Source organism: Copadichromis virginalis, linkage group LG2 (genome assembly GCF_057382275.1).
Source record: "Copadichromis virginalis isolate Kocher_CV1m ecotype Utaka linkage group LG2, C_Virginalis_male_GT1.1, whole genome shotgun sequence".
In the NCBI taxonomy this organism is placed as follows: domain Eukaryota; kingdom Metazoa; phylum Chordata; class Actinopteri; order Cichliformes; family Cichlidae; genus Copadichromis; species Copadichromis virginalis.
The window spans coordinates 31,296,788-31,321,201 of NC_140619.1; the positions used below are offsets into that span (position 1 = coordinate 31,296,788).

The following is a 24,414-nucleotide window of genomic DNA, read 5'->3' on the forward strand; positions in this document are numbered from 1 at the left end:
GAATCACAAATTGCTGCACATAAGATAGCAAATCATAAAAAGGTAAAACAGACAATATAAAACAGGGAGAAATTAACCAAAAGCAGTTTTAAAAAGGTGAGCTTTGAGTTGTTTTTTAAAAGCAGCTACTGAGTCCAGAGTTCTTAAGGTTTGGGGGAGAGAGTTTCAAAGTCTAGGGGCCACAATGGCAAAAGCTCTATCACCCTTAGTTCTCATTTTAGTATGTTTTATATCAAGTAAGCCCTGATCAGATGACCTCAGGGACCTGCTAGGGCCATAGGGCTGTAGCAGATCAGAGATGTAGGCTGGTGCCAATCCGTACAAAGCTCTAAAAGTCAAGACCAGGATCTTAAATCGGACTCTAAATTCAACAGGAAGCCAGTGTAGCTGAGATAGCAACAGTGTCATGTGTGAATGCTTAGAGGATTTTGTCCAAAGCCTAGCTGCACCGTTTTGCACAACCTGCAGACGGTCCAGAGAACCTTTGCTTAGACACATAAACAGTGAGCTACAATAGTCCAAGCATGAGGAAATAAATGCATGTATAGCAATCTCCAGTTCAGAGTGAGATAAAATAGGGCATAACTTAGCCAAATTTCTTAAATGATAAAAACAAGACTGAACCAGAAATTTAACATGACCATCCAATGTGAGAGTCGAGTCAAAGGTGACACCTAAATTCCTGACAGATTATTTAACATAAACTGAGAGAGGACCAGGGGTTTCACTATCTGGGATAAAAATCTGTCTGGAGCACATACAAGGACTTGAGTTTTCCCCTCGTTGAGTTGGAGGAAATTTGCAGCCACCCAACGTTTCATCAAATCTAAGCAGTCATTCAGAAGTTGAAGCATAGATAAATCACGGGGCTTAAAAGAAATGTACAACTGAATATCTTCAGCATAACAGTGATAAGAAATGTCCTCAAAAGAGCCGATAGCCGAGAGAAGATGTATTAAAAACAATAAAGGCCCCAAAACCAAACCTTGAGGGACACCATAAGTAAGGGATGTAGAGGATGACCTAAACTCGGAGACCACCACAGAAAAGGATCGGTGATGTAGATATGAGCAGAACCACTCTAAGGCAGTTCCAGATAGACCAACCCAATGTTTTAACCGTTCAAGGAGAATGTGGTGGTCAATTGTGTCAAACGCCAACGTGATGTCCAGCATGAGTAGAACACAGCATTTTCCTGCATCATTACTCATCAAAATGTCACTAGAGACCCTAAGAAGGGCTGTTTCCATGGAGTGACCTCTACGAAAGCCAGACTGAAACTTATCGCAAATGCTATGTTTGTCCAGACCCGCTATAAGTTACTTAGCCACAACCTTTTCTAGAAGCTTAGCGATTAACAGTAATTTAGAAATTGGTCTGTAACTGTTCCAAAGAGAGAGGTCTGGCTGAGGTTTTTTTAAAAGTAGGAGAATAGCAGCATTTTTAAAATAAACCGGAACTATGCCAGTGAAGAGTTGATTAAAGTGAGCACACATAGACCAATAGACTGAAAGACATTTTTGAATAATAATGCAGGTACAACGTCAAGTGAACAGGAGGATGCTTTCACTGAATTCACTAGTTTTACCAGCTCAGGTAGTGAAACAGAAGAGAAAGTATCCAAGATGACGGCCAAGATGGGGTGGAGATAGACATAACAGGTGCTGAATGTGAAAAATTTATTCTCACGTTATTAATTTTTGCAAGCAGAAAAGAAAGAAAATTTTCACAGTCCTCATTAGATGAAATAGGAGCCGCAGGTAGAGCAGGAGTAACAATGTCACTAATGGTGTTGAATAGCACTGTAGGATTACCTCTGCTCTTTGTAACTAAGTGTGAGAAATAGGCAGCCCTCGCATCTCTGATCGCATTATTAAAAGAAATTAAAAGGTCCTTTAGGTAGAGGAGATGAACATTTAGATGAGTTTTCCTCCACCTCCTCCGCTTTTCGACAATCACGTTTTAGACAAGGAATACTGCCATTTAGCCAAGGAGGAGATTTGGAGGCAGAAACTCTCCTCATTTTAACTAGGCAAATTTCATCTAAAATAGAAAGGCAATAATTATTAAAAAAAAAAGATTGGTTGAGAATCGACACCATTATGAGGGGATAGCTGTAAGTTAAGCGCATCCGCAAATTTCTCCGCTGTGGAGGAGTTTAAGATGCGAGAGCTAACCATCCGTTGAACAGGGATTAAAAGACATGTTAAAAACAATAACATGGTGATCAGAAATAGAAATGTCCTCAGAGCAAACCCAAAGTAAGAACAAGGTCCAGTGTGTGACCTTTGCTATGTGTAGGACCGGACACATGCTGAGCAAAATGAAAAGAATCCTTAATGTTGATAAAGTATCTGGCAAAGGGGTCGGAGTCATCATCAACGTGTATATTAAAGTCCCCAACTATAAGCAACCTAGACAGCTTTATAGTAGAGGATAAGAAGTCACTGTGCCCTGATAAAAAAGCCCATTAGAGCCAGGTGGACGATATACCACAGCAAGGTAAAAGGGATCCTTGTTTCCAATTTTAAGCAGCTGCATCTCAAACGAAAGAAAATGTCCAATTTTCACGGAGCGGCAGGAGAAACGGTCCTGGAAAGCCGCCGCAAGCCCACCACCCCGGCCAGATACCCGAGGCTGGGTTATAAAAGTATAGCCATCCGGGCAGAGTTCAACAAATGACGCGTATTCTACGTCCCGCTGCCAGGTCTCAGTCAGGGGGAAAAAAGTCGAGTTTTTTTGATAATATAAAATCATTCAACAATAATGATTTATTAGACAGAGATCACACGTTAAAAGTGCCATATTCATCGAGGTAGATGCCTCATTATTTGCAAAGGCTCAAGTTAAAGGACGTAGGTACACAGGGTTTGAGCCATCACGCTCGTAGAATCCACTCACTGAGCGAATAAAGAGCCAGCCGGCAGGAGAGTCTGGATAAACCCTCCTAAGGCAGCGCGGTCTCAAAGAGCCGGGCCCAGCATATCCAAACAGGGACGTGGAAAACAAGTCCCCCTCCATGGAGCTTTTCTGAGCACAGGAGACAAGGCACGCTCCACGTCGCTTACCAGCCAAACCCCGCCGCCAGGTAAGCCTGAGCTTTACCTGAATACCCCCTCTTCTCCCTCTCCTTTTCCGTGGTCTAGAGGGACCGCCGAAATGGTCTGACGAAGATCCAGCTAATAGTGGAGGGTGGAAAATGCAGAAGGAGGACGAAGAGAGATCGTGAGGATCGGATGGATAGCAAAGCCAGGCTAGCATACACCAAGGCAGCCAATACATCGTTAAAACTAAGTGAGAACAGTAGAGTAGAAGAAAACAACACAAAAGTAGTAAAGCGCAACAAACTGCACCCGGCAGCGGCAGAGCCAAACACAGGCGCTATCATAACATAGCTCAACAATGAATAACTAGTACATCAATTTTACACACGCGCAAAACAAAAACAATGTTAATATGCTTGAGGAATAATTTTTTTCTAAACAGAATCTTAATGGCATCTAATCAATATTAATATACCTCAAATGTTAACCGCATTCACTTCAGAACCACGGACAGCAGCATTAGCAATATTAATTCATGTTACCTCGTGTCCATTTTGTGCTGTTTCCACAATTCAAGCGCCAAGGTTTACCAGTTATCCATCTTTAAGTAAACTTGTGTTTTCCCGATGCATTTTCCCTTTCGGTCGGTCAGCTGACTTGTTTTATCCGGGCTAACTCTCTTACGCCATTGATATCTTCACATCACAGTCACTGCCTGTTTTTCTTAATATACTGTTATTGTGATCCTAGAAATTAAACACAATAAATTCTCGATTGTTCTTTTTTCAAGTCCAAATGACAGTGTTAAAGATTCTGTAGGCTGATATTACCGAATTTGCACATATTTGACAGTAAGTTGTCCTGCGGATGAATTTTAGATGATATTCTGCAGTTTTATAGTGCGGACTCTTAGGGCCGCTGTTGACCAGAGTGTTGAGGACTGAGACCATGTTTGTAGCAGCACCGCCCATGTAACATCGACATTATGAAGAGGGAACACGACGCACAAAGATCGAGCGATTCTGATCAAGGAGGATAAATACTGAAGAAAGATTTTTATTTTGGAGCGATTTGCTTTCGCTGACCGGAATATACACTTAGGTTTTGACTTTGGAATACATATCTTCTGTTGTGTGGAATATAGATTGTGAATCCACGTTGAGTGAGAAATCTGAAAGAACAATGAAACGGCAAGTACTGCTGTTTGTCTCTCTCCTTTCCCTCGGCCCAGTCTTCGGGCAGGTCAGTTACTCGATTCCGGAGGAAATGACTAGAGGCTCTTTAGTTGGAAATATAGCACAGGATTTAGGTTTAGAAATTAAACGTTTAATATCAGGAAAAGCCAAGATCTATAGCAGAAATAGCGACCAATTCATCGAGCTGAACAGAGAAAGAGGAGTCCTCCTCATCAAGGAGAGAATAGACAGAGAGGCGCTGTGCACAGAGACAGTGCTTTGTGCTTTACATTTTCAGATCCTTTTGGAGAATCCGATGGAATTTTATACGGTTACAGTCCAGATCACAGACATCAATGATAATGCACCAACCTTTGAAAAAAGCGAAATGAATTTCAAAATTAGCGAGTCTGCAACTGCCGGCTCAAAATTTGTTTTGGAACGGGCTGTGGATCTGGATGTTGGTATTAATGCGGTTCAAAACTATGATTTAAAGTCGACCAACAATTTTGCTCTGAGACTGCACAGTAACCCCGATGGACACAAAAACGTTGAGATGGTACTGCAGAAACCTTTAGACAGAGAGAAGCAAGAGCAGATCTCTCTCGTGTTAACAGCTGTAGATGGAGGAGAGCCACAGATGTCTGGAACAATGCAGATTCTCATTACAGTTTTAGACGCTAATGATAATGCGCCGGTTTTTACACAGCAAACCTACAAAGCTACAGTCACTGAGAATTCACCTAAAGGAACAGTTGTTGCTACTGTTACAGCGTCAGACGCAGATCAAGGTTCTAACAGTAAAATAACATATTCAATCACAAATACGTTAGGTAACGTAAAGAAAATGTTTGAAGTAAACACAGAAAACGGGCAAGTTTCATTGGTTGGAACCATTGATTTTGAAAAAACAAAACGCTTCCAAATAAATATAGGAGCAAGTGATGAGGGGGGACTCACGGATTCTTGTAAACTGATTGTTGATGTTCTGGATGTAAACGACAATAAACCTGAAATCAACATAATGTCCAAATCGACTGTGATATCAGAGGATGCTAATCTCAACACAGTAGTAACAATGATAAATGTTGAGGACTTAGATTCCGGAGACAGTGGGATCGTGAAATGCTTTATCAACGAAAATGCACCATTTATTATAAAATCATCAACAAATAATTTCTATACCTTAGTAACAGACAGTGATTTAGACAGAGAGAGATCCTCTGAGTATAACATCACTGTGACCTGCTCTGATGAGGGAGTGCCCTCCCTCTCCAGCAGCGTCACTCTCACCTTACAGATCTCAGACGTTAATGACAACGTACCTGTCTTTGAGAGGAACTCATATGAGGCCTACATTGTAGAAAACAACACGCCGGGTCTTTCTGTATTCACAATCAAAGCCACAGACGCTGACTGGAACCAGAATGCCCGTGTTTCTTACATACTGGAGGACTCCTCCGTCAACGGAGTACCAGTCTCTTCATATGTGTCCGTTAGTGCTGATAGTGGAGTCATCCATGCAGTGCGCTCTTTTGACTACGAGCAGATCAAAGATTTCCACTTCCGCGTAAAAGCGCAGGATGGAGGCTCTCCTCCACTCAGCAGCAACGTGACTGTGAAAATAATGATCCAAGACCAGAACGACAACCCCCCTCAGGTTCTGTACCCAGTCCAGACTGGTGGCTCTCTGGTGGCTGAAATGGTGCCTCGTTCAGCAGATGTGGGCTATCTGGTGACTAAAGTGGTGGCTGTTGATGTGGACTCTGGACAGAATGCCTGGCTCTCCTATAAGCTGCAGAAAGCCACAGACAGGGCGCTGTTTGAAGTGGGCTTACAGAATGGAGAAATCAGAACTATCCGCCAAGTCACTGATAAAGATGCTGTCAAACAAAGACTGACTGTTATAGTGGAGGACAACGGACAGCCCTCTCGTTCTGCTACAGTCGTTGTTAACGTGGCGGTGGCGGACAGCTTCCCTGAAGTGCTGTCGGAGTTCACTGAGTTGACACACGACAAGGAGTACAATGACAACCTGACTTTTTACTTAGTCTTGGCTCTGGCTGTAGTTTCCTTCCTCTTCATCACGTGTTTAGTGGTTATTATATCAGTCAAAATCTACAGGTGGAGACAGTCTCGCATCCTGTATCACTCCAACCTGCCTGTCATTCCATATTATCCACCTCGATACTCAGACACTTTGGGGACAGGAACTCTGCCACATGTGTACAATTACGAGGTGTGCAGGACGACTGACTCCAGAAAGAGTGACTGTAAGTTCGGCAGAGCTGGTAGTCAGAACGTGCTGATAATGGACCCCAGTTCTACAGGAACAATGCAGCGGATACAGAGTGAAAAGAGCATCCTGGATGAACCAGACTCTCCTCTCGAGGTCAGTTATAAATGTGGCTTCAACTTTATGTCATAATGTCTTTTTAAATGATTCAGTATCCGGCTATACTGTTGAAATTATCCTGCTATTTTACCAAACCATCGATCTTATATATAATTTACATTTTTATTCACTGATGACCTATTAGAACTATAAAGGGGAATTGTTTTACCGTTGTGAAATTGTCCGCTAGGTCTTCTCTAAGTTTTCGTGCAAAAGGTTTTAATGCTAATTATTTTAAATTGTTTCTATATTACATATTGTTATATGAAACGGTGAATCAATTTCTACTTAGTCGTTAAATTTTCCTCTAAAAATATGATGTAATTAAACTTTAGTTAAAATTATTTAGTGACCTCTTTTCTTATCGGTACCAGAATTTTCAGTCATTTATTTCACTCTTTCATAAGATTTTGCTAAAGACATTTGACTAAATACTCAGCACTGACAATGTTATAATTTAGTTATCATGTCCAGAAAGGGCATAGCGTTTTATTTATTCTTTTTTTTTTCATTCATTTATTTTTTGTTTTGTTTTCCTTAATGTAAAACAGTGGTGCCCCCACTCATCCTGGTCGTCTAGGATAGTGATTTCAGGACCGCAGACAGCGACACTATTGAACTTATTTGTACTCTTCTTGTATTTTACATATCTTTTTATTATTCCTGTGGGATTTTGTCTTCACAAAATTTGCTTATTTAATACTTTGAGTATGCTTTCACGGAATCATTTTCATGACTGATAATTTTAAGAAAGAAAACACTGTTAGTTGGTTTGGCTTTAGCTCACGAGGTAGGGGAACTCATGTATCAGTGGGACGTGTGGTGTTGGATCAATAGCATCTCCGGTCTGAGTGAAAATTACCTTTGGACAAGATATTGAACCCTGAGCTTCTCCCGATGCGTTCATTGGAGTGTGACTGTTAGAAATGTCTTAGCGCAAGAAAAAATGAATAAATGTGTGAATGAAACATGCTGGACAAGGCGTTTGAGTCTTAAAGCAGGTGTTTTTTAAGCGTTTTGTAGAAACCAGTATATTTACCATTCACACTACATTTGATCTAATTTATATTGAAGTGAGGAATCAACACCGTTGAAGAAAACTTTTGTTTTTTGTTTGTGGGTTGTTGTTTTTTTTTTAATTTAATTTACGTTTCCCGTGATAAACATCTGTGATTGCAAGTCTTCTATTACGGATTGCCTGACGGTAGTGTTCTGCAGTTTTGTTTTTTGAACTCTTAGGGCCGCTGTTGACCAGAGTGTTGATGGCTGACAGTAGGGTTGCAACAGCAGCGTATCTCACATAAACGACGACATAACGAGCACGGGGTACGACGAGAAAGAGCGGATATTCTAGATGCGCAGAATATCTGATGACAAAGACGACATTTATTTTTTTTAATTTTCCGTTGTTCTGGGAGGAATATAACGCTAAAAGATTGTTGTGTCTACCAGGAATTGATTTCACTTAATGGAATATATTTTCGCGTTGTGGAGCCTCGTTGATAGAATACTAGGATAGAACAATGAAAGGGCCTGCGCTGTTGTTTTTTGCTCTCCTTTCCTTTGGCTCGGCAACTGGACAAGTCAGCTATACAATACCGGAGGAAATGACTAAAGGATCGTTAGTCGGTAATATAGCACAGGATTTGGGTTTACAAATCAAACGTTTAATATCAGGTAAAGCTCGAATTTATACCCGAGACAGCGACCAGTACGTCGAGCTGAACAGAGAAAGAGGTGTCCTCCTCGTTAAAGAAAGGATCGACAGAGAGGCGCTGTGCAGACGGACGACACCGTGTGCTCTACATTTTCAGATCATTTTGGAGAATCCGATGGAATTTTATACAGTTACAGTGCAGATCACCGATATCAATGACAATGCACCAACCTTTGAGAAAACAGAGATGGAGTTTAAAATTAGTGAGTCTGCGGTAACTGGGGCAAAATTTGTTCTGGAAAGGGCTGTGGATGTTGATGTTGGCACCAATGATCTTCAAAGGTACGAAATAAAACCAACTGACAATTTTGTTCTGAAAATGCATAATAATGCTGATGGAAATAAAAACGTTGAGATGGTACTGCAGAAACCTTTGGACAGAGAGAAGCAAGAGCAGATATCCCTCGTGTTAACTGCTGTAGATGGAGGAGAGCCACAGATGTCAGGAACAATGCAGATTCTCATTACAGTTTTAGACGCTAATGATAATGCTCCGGTTTTTACACAGCAAACATACAAAGCTACAGTCACTGAGAATTCACCTAAAGGAACAGTTGTTGCTACTGTTACAGCGTCAGACGCAGATCAAGGTTCGAATAGTAAAGTAACGTATTCAATCACAAATACTTTAGATAATATCAGGGATGTCTTTAAGATAAACCAAGAGAATGGCGAAGTGACTTTAATTGGGAATATTGACTTTGAGGAGTCACGAAATTTTCAAATAAATTTACTTGCTAGTGATGATGGAGGACTAACAGACTCTTCTAGGGTTATTGTTGATGTGTTCGATGTCAATGACAACAAACCTGAAATTAGCATAATGACGAAGGCGACCGTGATTTCAGAGGATGCTAAACTCAATACAGTCGTTATGATGATAAATATCGAAGATAAGGACTCGGGAGAAAACGGAAAAGTTTATTGTTCAGTAAGCGAAAACATACCATTCATGCTAAAAAAATCTACAAATAATTTCTATAATTTAATAACAGACAGTGATTTAGACAGAGAGATATCCTCTAATTTTAACATCACTGTGACCTGCTCTGATGAGGGAGTGCCCTCCCTCTCCACCAGTGTCACTCTAACCTTACAAATCTCAGACGTTAATGATAACGCACCTGTCTTTGAGAGGAGCTCATATGAGGCCTATATTGTAGAAAACAACACACCGGGTCTCTCTATATTCACAGTCAAAGCCACAGACGCTGACTGGAACCAGAATGCCCGTGTTTCTTACATACTGGAGGACTCCTCCGTTAACGGAGTGCCAGTCTCTTCATATGTGTCTGTTAGTACTGATAGTGGAGTCATCCATGCAGTGCGCTCTTTTGACTACGAGCAGATCAAAGATTTCCACTTCCGCGTAAAAGCGCAGGATGGAGGATCTCCTCCACTCAGCAGCAACGTGACTGTGAAAATGATGATCCAAGACCAGAACGACAACCCCCCTCAGGTTCTGTACCCAGTCCAGACTGGTGGCTCTCTGGTGGCTGAAATGGTGCCTCGTTCAGCAGATGTGGGCTATCTGGTGACTAAGGTGGTGGCTGTTGATGTGGACTCTGGACAGAATGCCTGGCTCTCCTATAAACTGCAGAAAGCCACAGACAGGGCGCTGTTTGAAGTGGGCTTACAGAATGGAGAAATCAGAACTATCCGCCAAGTCACTGATAAAGATGCTGTCAAACAAAGACTGACTGTTATAGTGGAGGACAACGGGCAGCCCTCTCGTTCAGCTACAGTCATTGTTAACGTGGCAGTGGCGGACAGCTTCCCTGAAGTGCTGTCGGAGTTCACTGAGTTGACCCACGACAAGGAGTACAATGACAACCTGACTTTTTACTTAGTCTTGGCTCTGGCTGTAGTTTCCTTCCTCTTCATCACGTGTTTAGTGGTTATTATATCAGTCAAAATCTACAGGTGGAGACAGTCTCGCATCCTGTATCACTCCAACCTGCCTGTCATTCCATATTATCCACCACGTTACTCAGACACTTTGGGGACAGGGACTCTGCCACATGTGTACAATTACGAGGTGTGCAGGACGACTGACTCCAGAAAGAGTGACTGTAAGTTCGGCAGAGCTGGTAGTCAGAACGTGCTGATAATGGACCCCAGTTCTACAGGAACGATGCAGCGGATACAGAGTGAAAAGAGCATCCTGGATGAACCAGACTCTCCTCTAGAGGTCAGTTATAAATCTGGTTTCACGGCATGTTAAGGTATTTTAAAAGATCATAGATTATATATAATATACATTTTCAATCATTGATGGTTTAAGATAACTGCAAAGGTACATTGCCTATTTATTTATTAATTCAGTGTATTAAACATTGAGCACATTTTCAGTGGGCAATCTGGTTTTCCCTGAAAGAGTTTTTCTAATGCAGCTGTTACGATTTCCATATAAAATATTGTTAGATTATCTCTTTAAAAACTTCTGACTGAGAAATTTCATTAGTCCCTTCATCGGCAACAATGTTTCATGCACCGATTTCTTGCTCTTCCGTGACAACAGGCTGAATCATCACCTCACTTTTTTTAAGTAATCACTTCAATATCTTAATAGATAGTACGGTTTCCCCAAAGAACAGAATTAGTTTTGCCTGGTTTTGCACATTCATTATCTCCTCACGAATGCACGGTAAATCATTTTATAAATCATTCCCATCGATTGGCACGTCATCATTTCAGCACCACGAACAGCGATATTAATAAAACTTTCTTTTGTCCTTCCCATGCCCAATTATATTTTTAGTGAGGTACTTATACATTTTAACGTACGTTGATTCTTGTTGTAGTTTTTTGTGAAAATGTACTTCTTGCAGTAATTGACAGGGTGCTTTGACTGATTTTTTGATTATAAAGGAGAAAAAAAACAAAATAGAAATACATTTGAACCGTAAACTGTGTTGTAGTGTGCAATCGGCGATTACAACGTGGATTGTGTTGTTTCTCTCCAGCTCTCTCTGTCTCTGTCTCTGTCTCTCTCCCTCACTCTCTCGCTCTCTCGCTTCAATTTCTTGTATTATTTACTTAAAGTCTTACTTGTTACACTTCGCTAACAGCAAGTCTTTTGAACAGTGTAATTTAGGGAGCTGTTGTGCAGTTTTCTGTTATGAACTCTTAGGGCCGCTGTTGACCAGAGTTTTGACGGATGGGAGCAGGGTTATAGCAGCTGAGTACCTCCCATATACGCCCGCATAACGAGGACGGGGTATTACGAGAACGACCAGGCATTCTCGATCCGCAGAATTTCAGATTAAAAATACGACGATTTAAGACTATTCGATGTACAGAGGACTGTAAAGCTACAAGACTGACGTCTGACTTTGGAACTCCTTTCACTCAGCTGGATGCATGTTCGCGTTGTGGAGCATCGTTGATAAAATCCTAGGGTAGGACAATGAAAGGGCCTGCGCTGTTGTGTTTTGCTCTCCTTTCCTTTGGCTCGGTAACTGGACAAGTCAGCTATACAATACCGGAGGAAATGACTAAAGGATCGTTAGTCGGTAATATAGCACAGGATTTGGGTTTACAAATCAAGCGTTTAATATCAGGTAAAGCTCGAATTTATACCCGAGACAGCGACCAGTACGTCGAGCTGAACAGAGAAAGAGGAGTCCTCCTCGTTAAAGAAAGGATCGACAGAGAGGCGCTGTGCAGACGGACTACACCGTGTGCTCTACATTTTCAGATCATTTTGGAGAATCCGATGGAATTTTATACGGTTACAGTGCAGATCACAGATATCAATGATAATGCACCAACCTTTGAAGAAGCTGATATTGAATTTAAAATTAGTGAGTCTGCGGTAATTGGTGCAAAATTTGTTCTGGAAAGGGCTGTGGATCTTGATGTTGGCACCAATGATCTTCAAAGGTACGAAATAAAACCAACTGACAATTTCGTTCTTAAAATGCATAATAATGCTGATGGAAATAAAAATGTTGAGATGGTACTGCAGAAACCTTTAGACAGAGAGAAACAAGAGCAGATATCCCTCGTGCTAACAGCTATAGATGGAGGAGAGCCACAGATGTCAGGAACAATGCAGATTGTCATTACAGTTTTAGACGTTAATGATAATGCGCCGGTTTTTACACAGCAAACTTACAAAGCTACAGTCACTGAGAATTCACCTAAAGGAACAGTTGTTGCTACTGTTACAGCGTCAGACGCAGACCAAGGTTCGAACAGTAAAATAACATATTCAATCACAAACAAAGTGGATGACGTCAGGAAAGTCTTTAACATAAACAAGGAGAACGGCGAAGTGACTTTAATTGGGAATACTGACTTCGAGGATTCACGAGGTTTTCAGTTAAGTTTACGTGCTAGTGATGTTGGAGGACTAACAGATTCCTGTAAACTGATTGTTGATGTTCTGGATTTAAATGACAACAAACCTGAAATCAACATAATGTCTAAGTCGACTGTGATTTCGGAGGATGCTAAACTCAATACAGTTGTTACAATGATAAACGTTGAAGACAGGGACACTGGAGAAAGAGGGAATGTTCAATGTTCAGTTAGTGATAGTGTACCTTTCATTTTGAAATCATCAACAAATCACTTCTATACCTTAGTAACAGACAGTGATTTAGACAGAGAGAGAGCCTCTGAGTATAACATCACTGTGACCTGCTCTGATGAGGGAGTGCCCTCCCTCTCCACCAGCGTCACTCTCACCTTACAGATCTCAGACGTTAATGATAACGCACCTGTCTTTGAGAGGAGCTCATATGAGGCCTACATTGTAGAAAACAACACACCGGGCCTCTCTATATTTACAATCAAAGCCTCAGACGCTGACTGGAACCAGAATGCCCGTGTTTCTTACATACTGGAGTACTCCTCCGTTAACGGAGTGCCAGTCTCTTCATATGTGTCCGTTAGTGCTGATAGTGGAGTCATCCATGCAGTGCGCTCTTTTGACTACGAGCAGATCAAAGATTTCCACTTCCGCGTGAAAGCGCAGGATGGAGGCTCTCCTCCACTCAGCAGCAACGTGACTGTGAAAATAATGATCCAAGACCAGAACGACAACCCCCCTCAGGTTCTGTACCCAGTCCAGACTGGTGGCTCTCTGGTGGCTGAAATGGTGCCTCGTTCAGCAGATGTGGGCTATCTGGTGACTAAAGTGGTGGCTGTTGATGTGGACTCTGGACAGAATGCCTGGCTCTCCTATAAACTGCAGAAAGCCACAGACAGGGCGCTGTTTGAAGTGGGCTTACAGAATGGAGAAATCAGAACTATCCGCCAAGTCACTGATAAAGATGCTGTCAAACAAAGACTGACTGTTATAGTGGAGGACAACGGGCAGCCTTCCCGTTCAGCTACAGTCGTTGTTAACGTGGCGGTGGCGGACAGCTTCCCTGAAGTGCTGTCGGAGTTCACTGAGTTGACACACGACAAGGAGTACAATGACAACCTGACTTTTTACTTAGTCTTGGCTCTGGCTGTAGTTTCCTTCCTCTTCATCACGTGTTTAGTGGTTATTATATCAGTCAAAATCTACAGGTGGAGACAGTCTCGCATCCTGTATCACTCCAACCTGCCTGTCATTCCATATTATCCACCACGTTACTCAGACACTTTGGGGACAGGAACTCTGCCACATGTGTACAATTACGAGGTGTGCAGGACGACTGACTCCAGAAAGAGTGACTGTAAGTTCGGCAGAGCTGGTAGTCAGAACGTGTTGATAATGGACCCCAGTTCTACAGGAACGATGCAGCGGATACAGAGTGAAAAGAGCATCCTGGATGAACCAGACTCTCCTCTTGAGGTTAGACTGCCCTTAAATGTTTTCTACATCATCATACAAATATCAGATTGCCTTCAAGCCTTATAGATCATATATAATACAATTAAAATAACGTTATCGTCCATATGATCTCAAATTTGTATTTCCAGTGGCTTATATTTCCACTTAAACAAACTGTTATTTATTAAGATTTGGAATTTTTTTCGTTTCATATTTTACATTTTAGGAATGACAAATACCGACCTCATGTTTATTACATGTTGACTTTGCATATTTCGTGTAAGTGTTTTCCAGTTCAGTACTCACTTCTCTGTACATGTATATGTTCCGTTACTTTGGGAATTGTCAGTAATCTCTTATTGTGATTCAATCTAGCTTTTTTGTTGAGGAGATCAATATTTCATGTCCACTCATTTTATAGATTTTGTTTTAATTGTTGCAAATAAATGCCCCTCATCTGACAGGATTTCTTTCGTGGTGCCTGCCTCACTGACGTAGAGGCAAGCGCCACAAATCTGGCGTTGTCCATTTCAGAACGCTGGACAGCAACTTAAGTCCATCGCCATCTATTTACCCCGTTAGTGTTTCCCCATTGTGTCCTGAGTTTTGTTTCAATGTGATTCAGGACTGAACAAATGTTTTCTGGACATTATAACCGCTTTAGCCTACCAGGTGTTTCATTCAATGCTCTCAAATCTTCATAGTTTTAATTTTTTACATATATATATATATATATATATATATATATATATATATATATATATATATATATATATATATATATATATATATATAATGTGTGTGTGTGTGTGTGTGTGTGTGTGTGTGTGAGAGAGGGAGAGAGAGAGAGAGAGAGAGAGAGAGAGAGACTGAGCAGCCCAAGGTTAAAGTTACTTTAAAAATGTCTCTAAACCAGCCTTCCAGAGGCGTGAATATGATCCGTATTATTTGGTAATGGATTTCCGTGTGCGTTTTCAGTATAAATATTACCATTTGACTTGGTATTTTTGTGACTTATTTTAAAAAGAAAAAACCTTCATGTTGGCTGTCTGCAGTTTTCTAAGGTGAACTCTTAGGGCCGCTGTTGACTAAATTGTCAACAGCCGAGTAGGGTTATAACAGCAATTCCCTCGTAACGTCGGTATAGCGAAGAAAGAACAGAACGACAAAGGACGGCCTCGAGATATACACAGTATTTGGATGCAAAGGACATCGACCGTTTTAGTACATTTTCTCATGTGTGGATGATAAACGTGCGAAATTGAAGTTTGACGTTTAAAGCGTGATTTGTAGGATATTATCACAGTGAACATCCATTGGCAAAATCGCATAAAACAATGGCAAGGCAAGTACTCCTGTTTATCTCTCTTCTCGCCGTCGGCTCGGTGCTCGGACAAGTGAGCTATACAATACCAGAGGAAATGACTAAAGGATCGTTAGTTGGTAATATAGCACAAGACTTGGGTTTACAAATCAAACGGTTGACTTCAGGTAAGGCTCGGATTTATGCTCGAGACACCGATCAGTACGTCGAGCTGAACAGAGAAAGAGGAGTCCTCCTCGTTAAAGAAAGGATCGACAGAGAGGCGCTGTGCAAACAGACGACGCCGTGTGCTCTACATTTTCAGATCATTTTGGAGAATCCGATGGAATTTTATACGGTTACAGTGCAGATCACAGATATCAATGACAATGCACCTACTTTTAAAAAAACTAAAATCATTTTCAAAATTAGCGAAACGGCGCTCATCGGGGCAAAATTTGTTCTGGAAAGGGCTGTGGATCTGGATGTTGAAATGAATAGTGTTCAGTCATATGAGTTAAAACCAAGTGACAATTTTGCTCTCAAACTGCACAGCAACTCTGATGGAAATAAAGATGTTGAGATCGTACTACAGAAACCTTTGGACAGAGAGAAACAAGAGCAGATATCCCTCGTGTTAACAGCTGTAGATGGAGGGGAGCCACAGATGTCAGGAACAATGCAGATTCTCATTACAGTTTTAGACGCTAATGATAATGCTCCGGTTTTTACACAGCAAACATACAAAGCTACAGTCACTGAGAATTCACCTAAAGGAACAGTTGTTGCTACTGTTACAGCGTCAGACGCAGATCAAGGTTCTAACAGTAAAATAACATATTCAATCACAAATGCAGCAGATGATGACACCAGAATATTTGAGATTAATGAGGAAAACGGGAATGTTGTATTAATTGGAATAATTGACTATGAAAAGTCAAGAAACTATCAAATAAATTTACTTGCTAGTGATGAGGGTGGACTCACGGATTCGTGCAAATTAATTGTCGATGTGCAAGATGTAAACGACAACAAACCTGAAATCAACATAATGTCGAAGTCAGCTGTGATATCAGAGGATGCTAATCCCAACACAGTAGTTACGATGATAAACATTGAAGACAAGGACTCGGGGGAAAACGGAAAAGTGCAGTGTTTTATGAGTGATAACGTACCTTTCGAATTAAGAGCATCTTCAAATAATTTCTATACCTTAGTAACAGACAGTGATTTAGACAGAGAGAAAGCCTCTGAGTATAACATAACTGTGACCTGCTCTGATGAGGGAGTGCCCTCCCTCTCCAGCAGCGTCACTCTCACCTTACAGGTCTCAGACGTTAATGACAACGCACCTGTCTTTGAGAGGAGCTCATATGAGGCCTACATTGTAGAAAACAATACGCCAGGTCTCTCTATATTCACAGTCAAAGCCACAGACGCTGACTGGAACCAGAACGCCCGTGTTTCTTACATACTGGAGGACTCCTCCGTTAACGGAGTGCCAGTCTCCTCATATGTGTCCGTTAGTGCAGATAGTGGAGTCATCCATGCAGTGCGCTCTTTTGACTACGAGCAGATCAAAGATTTCCACTTCCGCGTAAAAGCGCAGGATGGAGGATCTCCTCCACTCAGCAGCAATGTGACTGTGAAAATAATGATCCAGGACCAGAACGACAACCCCCCTCAGGTTCTGTACCCAGTCCAGACTGGTGGCTCTCTGGTGGCTGAAATGGTGCCTCGTTCAGCAGATGTGGGCTATCTGGTGACTAAAGTGGTGGCGGTTGATGTGGACTCTGGACAGAACGCCTGGCTCTCCTATAAACTGCAGAAAGCCACAGACAGGGCGCTGTTTGAAGTGGGCTTACAGAATGGAGAAATCAGAACTATCCGCCAAGTCACTGATAAAGATGCTGTCAAACAAAGACTGACTGTTATAGTGGAGGACAACGGGCAGCCCTCTCGTTCAGCTACAGTCATTGTTAACGTGGCGGTGGCGGACAGCTTCCCTGAAGTGCTGTCGGAGTTCACTGAGTTGACCCACGACAAGGAGTACAATGACAACCTGACTTTTTACTTAGTCTTGGCTCTGGCTGTAGTTTCCTTCCTCTTCATCACGTGTTTAGTGGTTATTATATCAGTCAAAATCTACAGGTGGAGACAGTCTCGCATCCTGTATCACTCCAACCTGCCTGTCATTCCATATTATCCACCACGTTACTCAGACACTTTGGGGACAGGGACTCTGCCCCATGTGTACAATTACGAGGTGTGCAGGACGACTGACTCCAGAAAGAGTGACTGTAAGTTCGGCAGAGCTGGTAGTCAGAACGTGCTGATAATGGACCCCAGTTCTACAGGAACGATGCAGCGGATACAGAGTGAAAAGAGCATCCTGGATGAACCAGACTCTCCTCTTGAGGTTAGTCCTTCTGTTGTAAAAAAAAAAAAAAAAAAAAAAAAAAAAAACATAAAAATGTGTTTTTTAAGCTTTACAATTAAAATTAAAATAATATAAAATGATAGTTAAAATTTGCGCATCAACGTTCAATACTGTCGTAGTGATCATTTTCAGCACCACAGACAGCGGAAATAAGAACCTTTCTGCCTGAACCCCAAACATGCAGAATTTATTTCATTTCTTTATGATTTCCTTCCCTAGGGAACAATGGCGCACTAGTATGTACTTATATATGTACTTATTTTAAGTGTTTATGTTTTTGATTTTTTTTTCTCTCTTTCTTTTTTCTTTTATTTCTCTTTTTTGGTCGTGGTGGTGCCGTTCTGACTACTATCCGACATCTAAAAAAAACAAATAGCTTGAAGACCAGAGGGTTTTTTATTTGTTTTTAAATTTTAAACGTAGTCACTGCGTTTTCCCTTCTGTTTTTCTTTTTTAAACAATTTCAGTATTTTTTTTTAATTGTCTTCGACGAGTTGGGTTTAGCAGTACTATTTTTTGTCTGTTTGCTTGTTTTTCAAACCTCAAATATTTGTTTAACCTTGCACTGATTTTCTTGTCATAAATCAGTGTAGTGTAGTGTCATGTTTTGTACTCCTAGAGACGCTGTTGGCTAGTCTGTGGTAGTTTTGCTGCTGATTACAGCAGCACCTCCCAGATAATTTAGATCGGAGGAAGTATTGTCGACACAGTAGACATTTCAGGTTTCCGAGAATAATATAGCCTACACGGACATTTTAGCAGTCGGTTTTTTTGATCGACCTTTATTGTGTGGCTTTTTCATTTTTACTCCGGCTGTGTGTGGAATTTAGCTCTTTTTCTCGATTGCTTTGATTCGTCATGATATTACAAAGCCGTTGGACCGAAACAATGAAATGGCAAGTGATACTGTTTTTCTCAATGCTCTCTCTCTGTTATGTGTTCGGGCAGGTAAGCTATTCTGTTCCAGAAGAAATGTCAAAAGGCTCGTTAGTCGGTAAGATAGCACAAGATTTAGGTTTGGACCTAAAACGGTTGAAAACGGGAAAAGCTCGCTTGCATGTTGGAAACAGCGCTGAATACATTGAGCTGAATAAAGAAAGGGGGGTGCTTCTTATCAAGGAGAGAATCGACAGGGAGGCTTTATGCAAACAAACGACTCCCTGTGCTTTACACTTTCAAATGATTTTGGCAAATCCTATCGAGTTCTACCGTGTTACTGTAGAAATAACAGATATAAACGACAACGCCCCTATATTCAAAATGAAAGATATGGTATTTGAAATAAGCGAGTCGGCTGTAAAGGGGTCAAAATTTATATTAGAGAAAGCACTGGATTCTGACGTTGGAATAAATGGGCTTAAAAGCTACTCCCTTAACCCAACAGATAATTTTGCTTTGAAACTCAACGACAACACTGATGGGGGGAAAGAAGTAGAGATGGTTTTGGAAAAACCTCTTGATCGAGAGAAAGAGGAGCAGCTGACTCTTACACTAACAGCCGTCGACGGAGGTGAACCTCAGCTCTCGGGGACAGTGCAAATTCATGTAACTGTATTAGATGTCAATGACAACGCACCTGTTTTCACACAGTCAACGTACAAAAGTAGTTTAATGGAAAATTCTCCAAGAGGAACCCAACTGATTACTGTTACAGCCACCGATAAAGATGAAGGAACAAATGGTTTCGTAACATATTCGATATCAAATAACATTGATGGAATTTTTGATTTATTTGAAATACATGAGACAAGCGGGGAAGTGCGGTTGATCGGAAATGTAGATTATGAAACATCGAAACATTATCAGCTCAATATTAAAGCCAAAGATCAGGGTGGACTCAGTGACTCGTGTAAAATTATTTTTGATATTACTGATGTAAATGATAATAGCCCAATAATAGATTTAATGTCGACTACTCAATCGGTTCCAGAAGATTCCACCTTAAAAACCGTTGTTGCAGTTATGAACGTGCATGATGCTGATTCAGACGATAATGGAGTAGTTAAATGTTTCCTAAATGACAATGTACCTTTTAATATTGAGAGTACATCAAATAGCTTCTACAGCATTATAACAGACAGTGATTTAGACAGAGAGAGAGCATCCGAATATAACATCACTGTGACCTGCTCTGATGAGGGAGTGCCCTCCCTCTCCAGCAGTGTCACTCTCACCTTACAGATCTCAGACGTTAATGATAACGCACCTGTCTTTGAGAGGAGCTCATATGAGGCCTACATTGTAGAAAACAACACACCAGGTCTCTCTATATTCACAGTCAAAGCCACAGACGCTGACTGGAACCAGAACGCCCGTGTTTCTTACATACTTGAGGACTCCTCCGTTAACGGAGTGCCAGTCTCCTCGTATGTGTCCGTTAGTGCTGATAGTGGAGTCATCCATGCAGTGCGCTCTTTTGACTACGAGCAGATCAAAGATTTCCACTTCCGCGTAAAAGCGCAGGATGGAGGCTCTCCTCCACTCAGCAGCAACGTGACTGTGAAAATAATGATCCAGGACCAGAACGACAACCCTCCTCAGGTTCTGTACCCAGTCCAGACTGGTGGCTCTCTGGTGGCTGAAATGGTGCCTCGTTCAGCAGATGTGGGCTATCTGGTGACGAAAGTGGTGGCTGTTGATGTGGACTCTGGACAGAATGCCTGGCTCTCCTATAAACTGCAGAAAGCCACAGACAGGGCGCTGTTTGTAGTGGGCTTACAGAATGGAGAAATCAGAACTATCCGCCAAGTCACTGATAAAGATGCTGTCAAGCAAAGACTGACTGTTATAGTGGAGGACAACGGGCAGCCCTCTCGTTCAGCTACAGTCGTTGTTAACGTGGCGGTGGCGGACAGCTTCCCTGAAGTGCTGTCGGAGTTCACTGAGTTGACACACGACAAGGAGTACAATGACAACCTGACTTTTTACTTAGTCTTGGCTCTGGCTGTAGTTTCCTTCCTCTTCATCACGTGTTTAGTGGTTATTATATCAGTCAAAATCTACAGGTGGAGACAGTCTCGCATCCTGTATCACTCCAACCTGCCTGTCATTCCATATTATCCACCACGTTACTCAGACACTTTGGGGACAGGGACTCTTCCACATGTGTACAATTACGAGGTGTGCAGGACGACTGACTCCAGAAAGAGTGACTGTAAGTTCGGCAGAGCTGGTAGTCAGAACGTGCTGATAATGGACCCCAGTTCTACAGGAACGATGCAGCGGATACAGAGTGAAAAGAGCATCCTGGATGAACCAGACTCTCCTCTTGAGGTCAGTTAACTGCTGTTGTGAACGGCTTTCATGCGGTGATATTATTGTAATACATGCAACTTTCCTGCTTATAGGATGGAGATAACTACAGCACATTTGAAATTGTACATCACTATTTCAAAATATCTTGTTTCAATTATAATCTGATCGTTTATTACTGATTTCAGCACCACGGATAGAGACAGCATTTGTCCCTCCTCGCATTTCTCTTTAAAATAGATTTAATACTTGCTCCATCTTTTGTTCCTTTGTTTGTTGCATATATCAAAAGATGTCTTCTATATATTTGTTTGACTTTTTTAGTTCGTCAGTGCAGGCCTCTAGATATTTAGCTTCTAAGGTGTTTTTTCATAACATTTTTATGAAATATATTAAGTTAAATAATTTTATTGTTCTTGTAGTTCTGCTCTATGGACTCAATGGGCCGCTGTTGGTCAACGTGTTGCAATCCTGTAGACAGGATTTGAAGCAGATCCTCCCATTTCATGTCCGTATTTTAGAGAAAGGAAGGGAGACAAAGCACTGTTCACTGACCGGGAATCTTTTAGATGGATACAGTGATCTGATGGACTATTATTTCACTGTTTGGGAGTGATATATGTTCCTTTATCTATATCTTTTCGTGTGGAAACATTATTTTTTTTTGTCGTGATTCCCTTTGCAAAAGATGTTCTGTGGTGCAGCGTATATTTTGAACAGAACAATGAGACGGCAAGTACTGTTTTTTATCTCGATCTTCTATGTAGGTTATGTTGTCGGTCAAGTGAGCTACTCTATTCCGGAGGAAATGCCAAAGGGGTCTGTTGTCGGAAATATAGCTCGAGATTTGGGCATAGATGTGAGGAGACTAAAGTCAGGTAAATCTCGTATATTTACGAGCGACAGCGCAGAATACATCGAGCTGAGTAGGGAGAGAGGAGTCCTCCTCCTCAAAGAGAGAATCGACAGAGAGTCACTCTGCAGACAGACGACGCCTTGTGCTTTGCATTTGCAGATTATTCTAGAAAACCCAATGGAGCTTTTTCGAATAACGGTCGAAATCACTGATATAAACGATAACAGTCCAAGTTTTAAAAACGATGAGAAACGTTTTGAAATAAGCGAATCCGCAGTTACAGGATCGAAATTCGTGTTAGAAAGAGCGGTCGATGCAGATATTGGAATAAATGGCCTGAAAAATTATAGCCTGAGACCTACGGATAACTTTGTTCTGAAAATCGAAAATCAGGCTGATGGACAGAAAAAGGTTGAAATGGTTTTACAAAAGCCACTAGATCGAGAAAAGGAGGAACAAATATCATTGTTGTTAAACGCCGTAGACGGAGGGGATCCTCAAATGTCGGGTACAGTGAAGATTTATGTGACCGTACTCGATGTGAATGACAACGCTCCGGTTTTCACGAAGTCGGTTTACAAGGCGACTATAGCCGAAAACTCTCAGAAAGGAACAACAGTGACAACAGTGAGCGCTTCTGATGCAGATAAAGGGACAAATGGGGATGTTTCTTATTTAGTATCAGCTACAATGGATAGTGTATCTGACATATTTACAGTAAATCAAAATGGTGAAGTAATATTAGTTGGTGAAGTTGACTTTGAAAAAGCCAAGTATTACCAAATTGATATTGAGGCCAAAGACAGTGGTGGTCTTTCTGATTCCAGTAAGGTTATAGTTGACGTTATTGACATTAATGATAATGAGCCTGTAATCAGTATACTTTCGAAATCAGATTCTATTCCTGAAAACTCTCCCCATAATACAGTTATACTTATGTTCAGTGTCTATGACTCAGATTCAAGTAATAATGGTCAGGTAAACTGCAGATTAAATAGTAACATACCATTTACTATTACAGCTGCCTCAAATGATTTCTACAGTTTAGTAACAGACAGTGATTTAGACAGAGAGAGAGCCTCTGAGTACAAGATCACTTTGACCTGCTCTGATGAGGGAGTGCCGTCCCTCTCCAGCAGCGTTACTCTAACCTTACACATCTCAGACGTTAATGATAACGTGCCTGTCTTTCAGAGGAGCTCATATGAGGCCTACATTGTAGAAAACAATACGCCAGGTCTCTTGATATTCACAGTCAAAGCCACAGACGCTGACTGGAACCAGAATGCCCGTGTTTCTTACATACTGGAGGACTCCTCCGTTAACGGAGTGCCAGTCTCCTCATATGTGTCCGTTAGTGCAGATAGTGGAGTCATCCATGCAGTGCGCTCTTTTGACTACGAGCAGATCAAAGATTTCCACTTCCGCGTAAAAGCGCAGGATGGAGGCTCTCCTCCACTCAGCAGCAACGTGACTGTGAAAATAATGATCCAGGACCAGAACGACAACCCCCCTCAGGTTCTGTACCCAGTCCAGACTGGTGGCTCTCTGGTGGCTGAAATGGTGCCTCGTTCAGCAGATGTGGGCTATCTGGTGACGAAAGTGGTGGCTGTTGATGTGGACTCTGGACAGAATGCCTGGCTCTCCTATAAACTGCAGAAAGCCACAGACAGGGCGCTGTTTGAAGTGGGCTTACAGAATGGAGAAATCAGAACTATCCGCCAAGTCACTGATAAAGATGCTGTCAAGCAAAGACTGACTGTTATAGTGGAGGACAACGGGCAGCCCTCTCGTTCAGCTACAGTCGTTGTTAACGTGGCGGTGGCGGACAGCTTCCCTGAAGTGCTGTCGGAGTTCACTGAGTTGACACACGACAAGGAGTACAATGACAACCTGACTTTTTACTTAGTCTTGGCTCTGGCTGTAGTTTCCTTCCTCTTCATCACGTGTTTAGTGGTTATTATATCAGTCAAAATCTACAGGTGGAGACAGTCTCGCATCCTGTATCACTCCAGCCTGCCTGTCATTCCATATTATCCACCACGTTACTCAGACACTTTGGGGACAGGGACTCTGCCACATGTGTACAATTACGAGGTGTGCAGGACGACTGACTCCAGAAAGAGTGACTGTAAGTTCGGCAGAGCTGGTAGTCAGAACGTGCTGATAATGGACCCCAGTTCTACAGGAACGATGCAGCGGATACAGAGTGAAAAGAGCATCTTGGATGAACCAGACTCTCCTCTTGAGGTTAGCCTCGTGAAATTACAAATGATTTTAAATGCCTGTTATTTTTGCATGCATGGTATTCTGGAGGTTATCAGAGAGCTAGCAATGCACATTTTATTTCTTCCATGACAATTCACTGTTCATTAAACCACTTCTGCACTTTAACAGAATCAGCCTTTCATCCCATAATCTATATGTGTTCCCCCTTTTTTATCTAAACCTAACAAAGT

The 24,414-nt window shown here is 41.7% G+C and overlaps 5 protein-coding genes across 31 annotated transcripts in view; all 5 read left to right on the forward strand.

The window, feature by feature from the left end:
* The window catches only part of LOC146717672 (protocadherin gamma-C5-like), a 295,905-nt gene that overhangs the window by 179,040 nt on the left and 92,451 nt on the right, over nucleotides 1–24,414 (forward strand). The window contains exon 1 of one of the 27 annotated variants that reach the window (XM_085429591.1): nucleotides 3,911–6,611. The exons of 25 other annotated variants lie outside the window; for them this stretch is intronic. In XM_085429591.1, the coding sequence (XP_085285717.1) occupies nucleotides 4,227–6,611 (2,385 nt within the window). In that variant the 5' untranslated portion in view covers nucleotides 3,911–4,226. Of the gene's footprint in view, nucleotides 1–3,910; nucleotides 6,612–21,574; nucleotides 24,206–24,414 lie in introns of those variants that run through there. One more of the 27 variants, XM_085479343.1, reaches the window with a different exon arrangement.
* Nucleotides 7,786–10,555, forward strand: LOC146717688 (protocadherin gamma-A2-like). Its single transcript, XM_085434498.1, has one exon. It carries the CDS (start codon nucleotides 8,138–8,140, stop codon nucleotides 10,553–10,555), a length of 2,418 nt encoding a protein of 805 aa, XP_085290624.1. The 5' UTR covers nucleotides 7,786–8,137.
* On the forward strand, nucleotides 11,406–14,786 carry LOC146717689 (protocadherin beta-16-like). Its single transcript, XM_085466302.1, has one exon. The coding sequence runs from the start codon at nucleotides 11,741–11,743 to the stop codon at nucleotides 14,189–14,191; it is 2,451 nt and encodes an 816-aa protein (XP_085322428.1). The 5' UTR covers nucleotides 11,406–11,740; the 3' UTR covers nucleotides 14,192–14,786.
* On the forward strand, nucleotides 14,966–17,882 carry LOC146717690 (protocadherin gamma-A2-like). The gene is made up of 2 exons (XM_085466315.1): nucleotides 14,966–17,319; nucleotides 17,630–17,882. Exons 1-2 carry the CDS (start codon nucleotides 15,442–15,444, stop codon nucleotides 17,741–17,743), a joined length of 1,992 nt encoding a protein of 663 aa, XP_085322441.1. The 5' UTR covers nucleotides 14,966–15,441; the 3' UTR covers nucleotides 17,744–17,882.
* On the forward strand, nucleotides 18,328–21,416 carry LOC146717691 (protocadherin beta-16-like). The gene has a single exon (XM_085466328.1). It carries the CDS (start codon nucleotides 18,706–18,708, stop codon nucleotides 21,127–21,129), a length of 2,424 nt encoding a protein of 807 aa, XP_085322454.1. The 5' UTR covers nucleotides 18,328–18,705; the 3' UTR covers nucleotides 21,130–21,416.

What these genes read in the sequence shown, in the direction of transcription:
- LOC146717688 (XM_085434498.1), top strand. Translation starts at nt 8,138, where the DNA reads ATGAAAGGGCCTGCGCTGTTGTTTTTTGCTCTCCTTTCCTTTGGCTCG.
- LOC146717691 (XM_085466328.1), top strand. Translation starts at nt 18,706, where the DNA reads ATGATATTACAAAGCCGTTGGACCGAAACAATGAAATGGCAAGTGATA.
- LOC146717690 (XM_085466315.1), top strand. Translation starts at nt 15,442, where the DNA reads ATGGCAAGGCAAGTACTCCTGTTTATCTCTCTTCTCGCCGTCGGCTCG. An exon ending in AAGTCACTGATAAAGATGCT is followed by an intron (nt 17,320 to 17,629) that starts GTCAAACAAAGA and finishes CACGTTACTCAG; the next exon opens with ACACTTTGGGGACAGGGACT.
- LOC146717689 (XM_085466302.1), top strand. Translation starts at nt 11,741, where the DNA reads ATGAAAGGGCCTGCGCTGTTGTGTTTTGCTCTCCTTTCCTTTGGCTCG.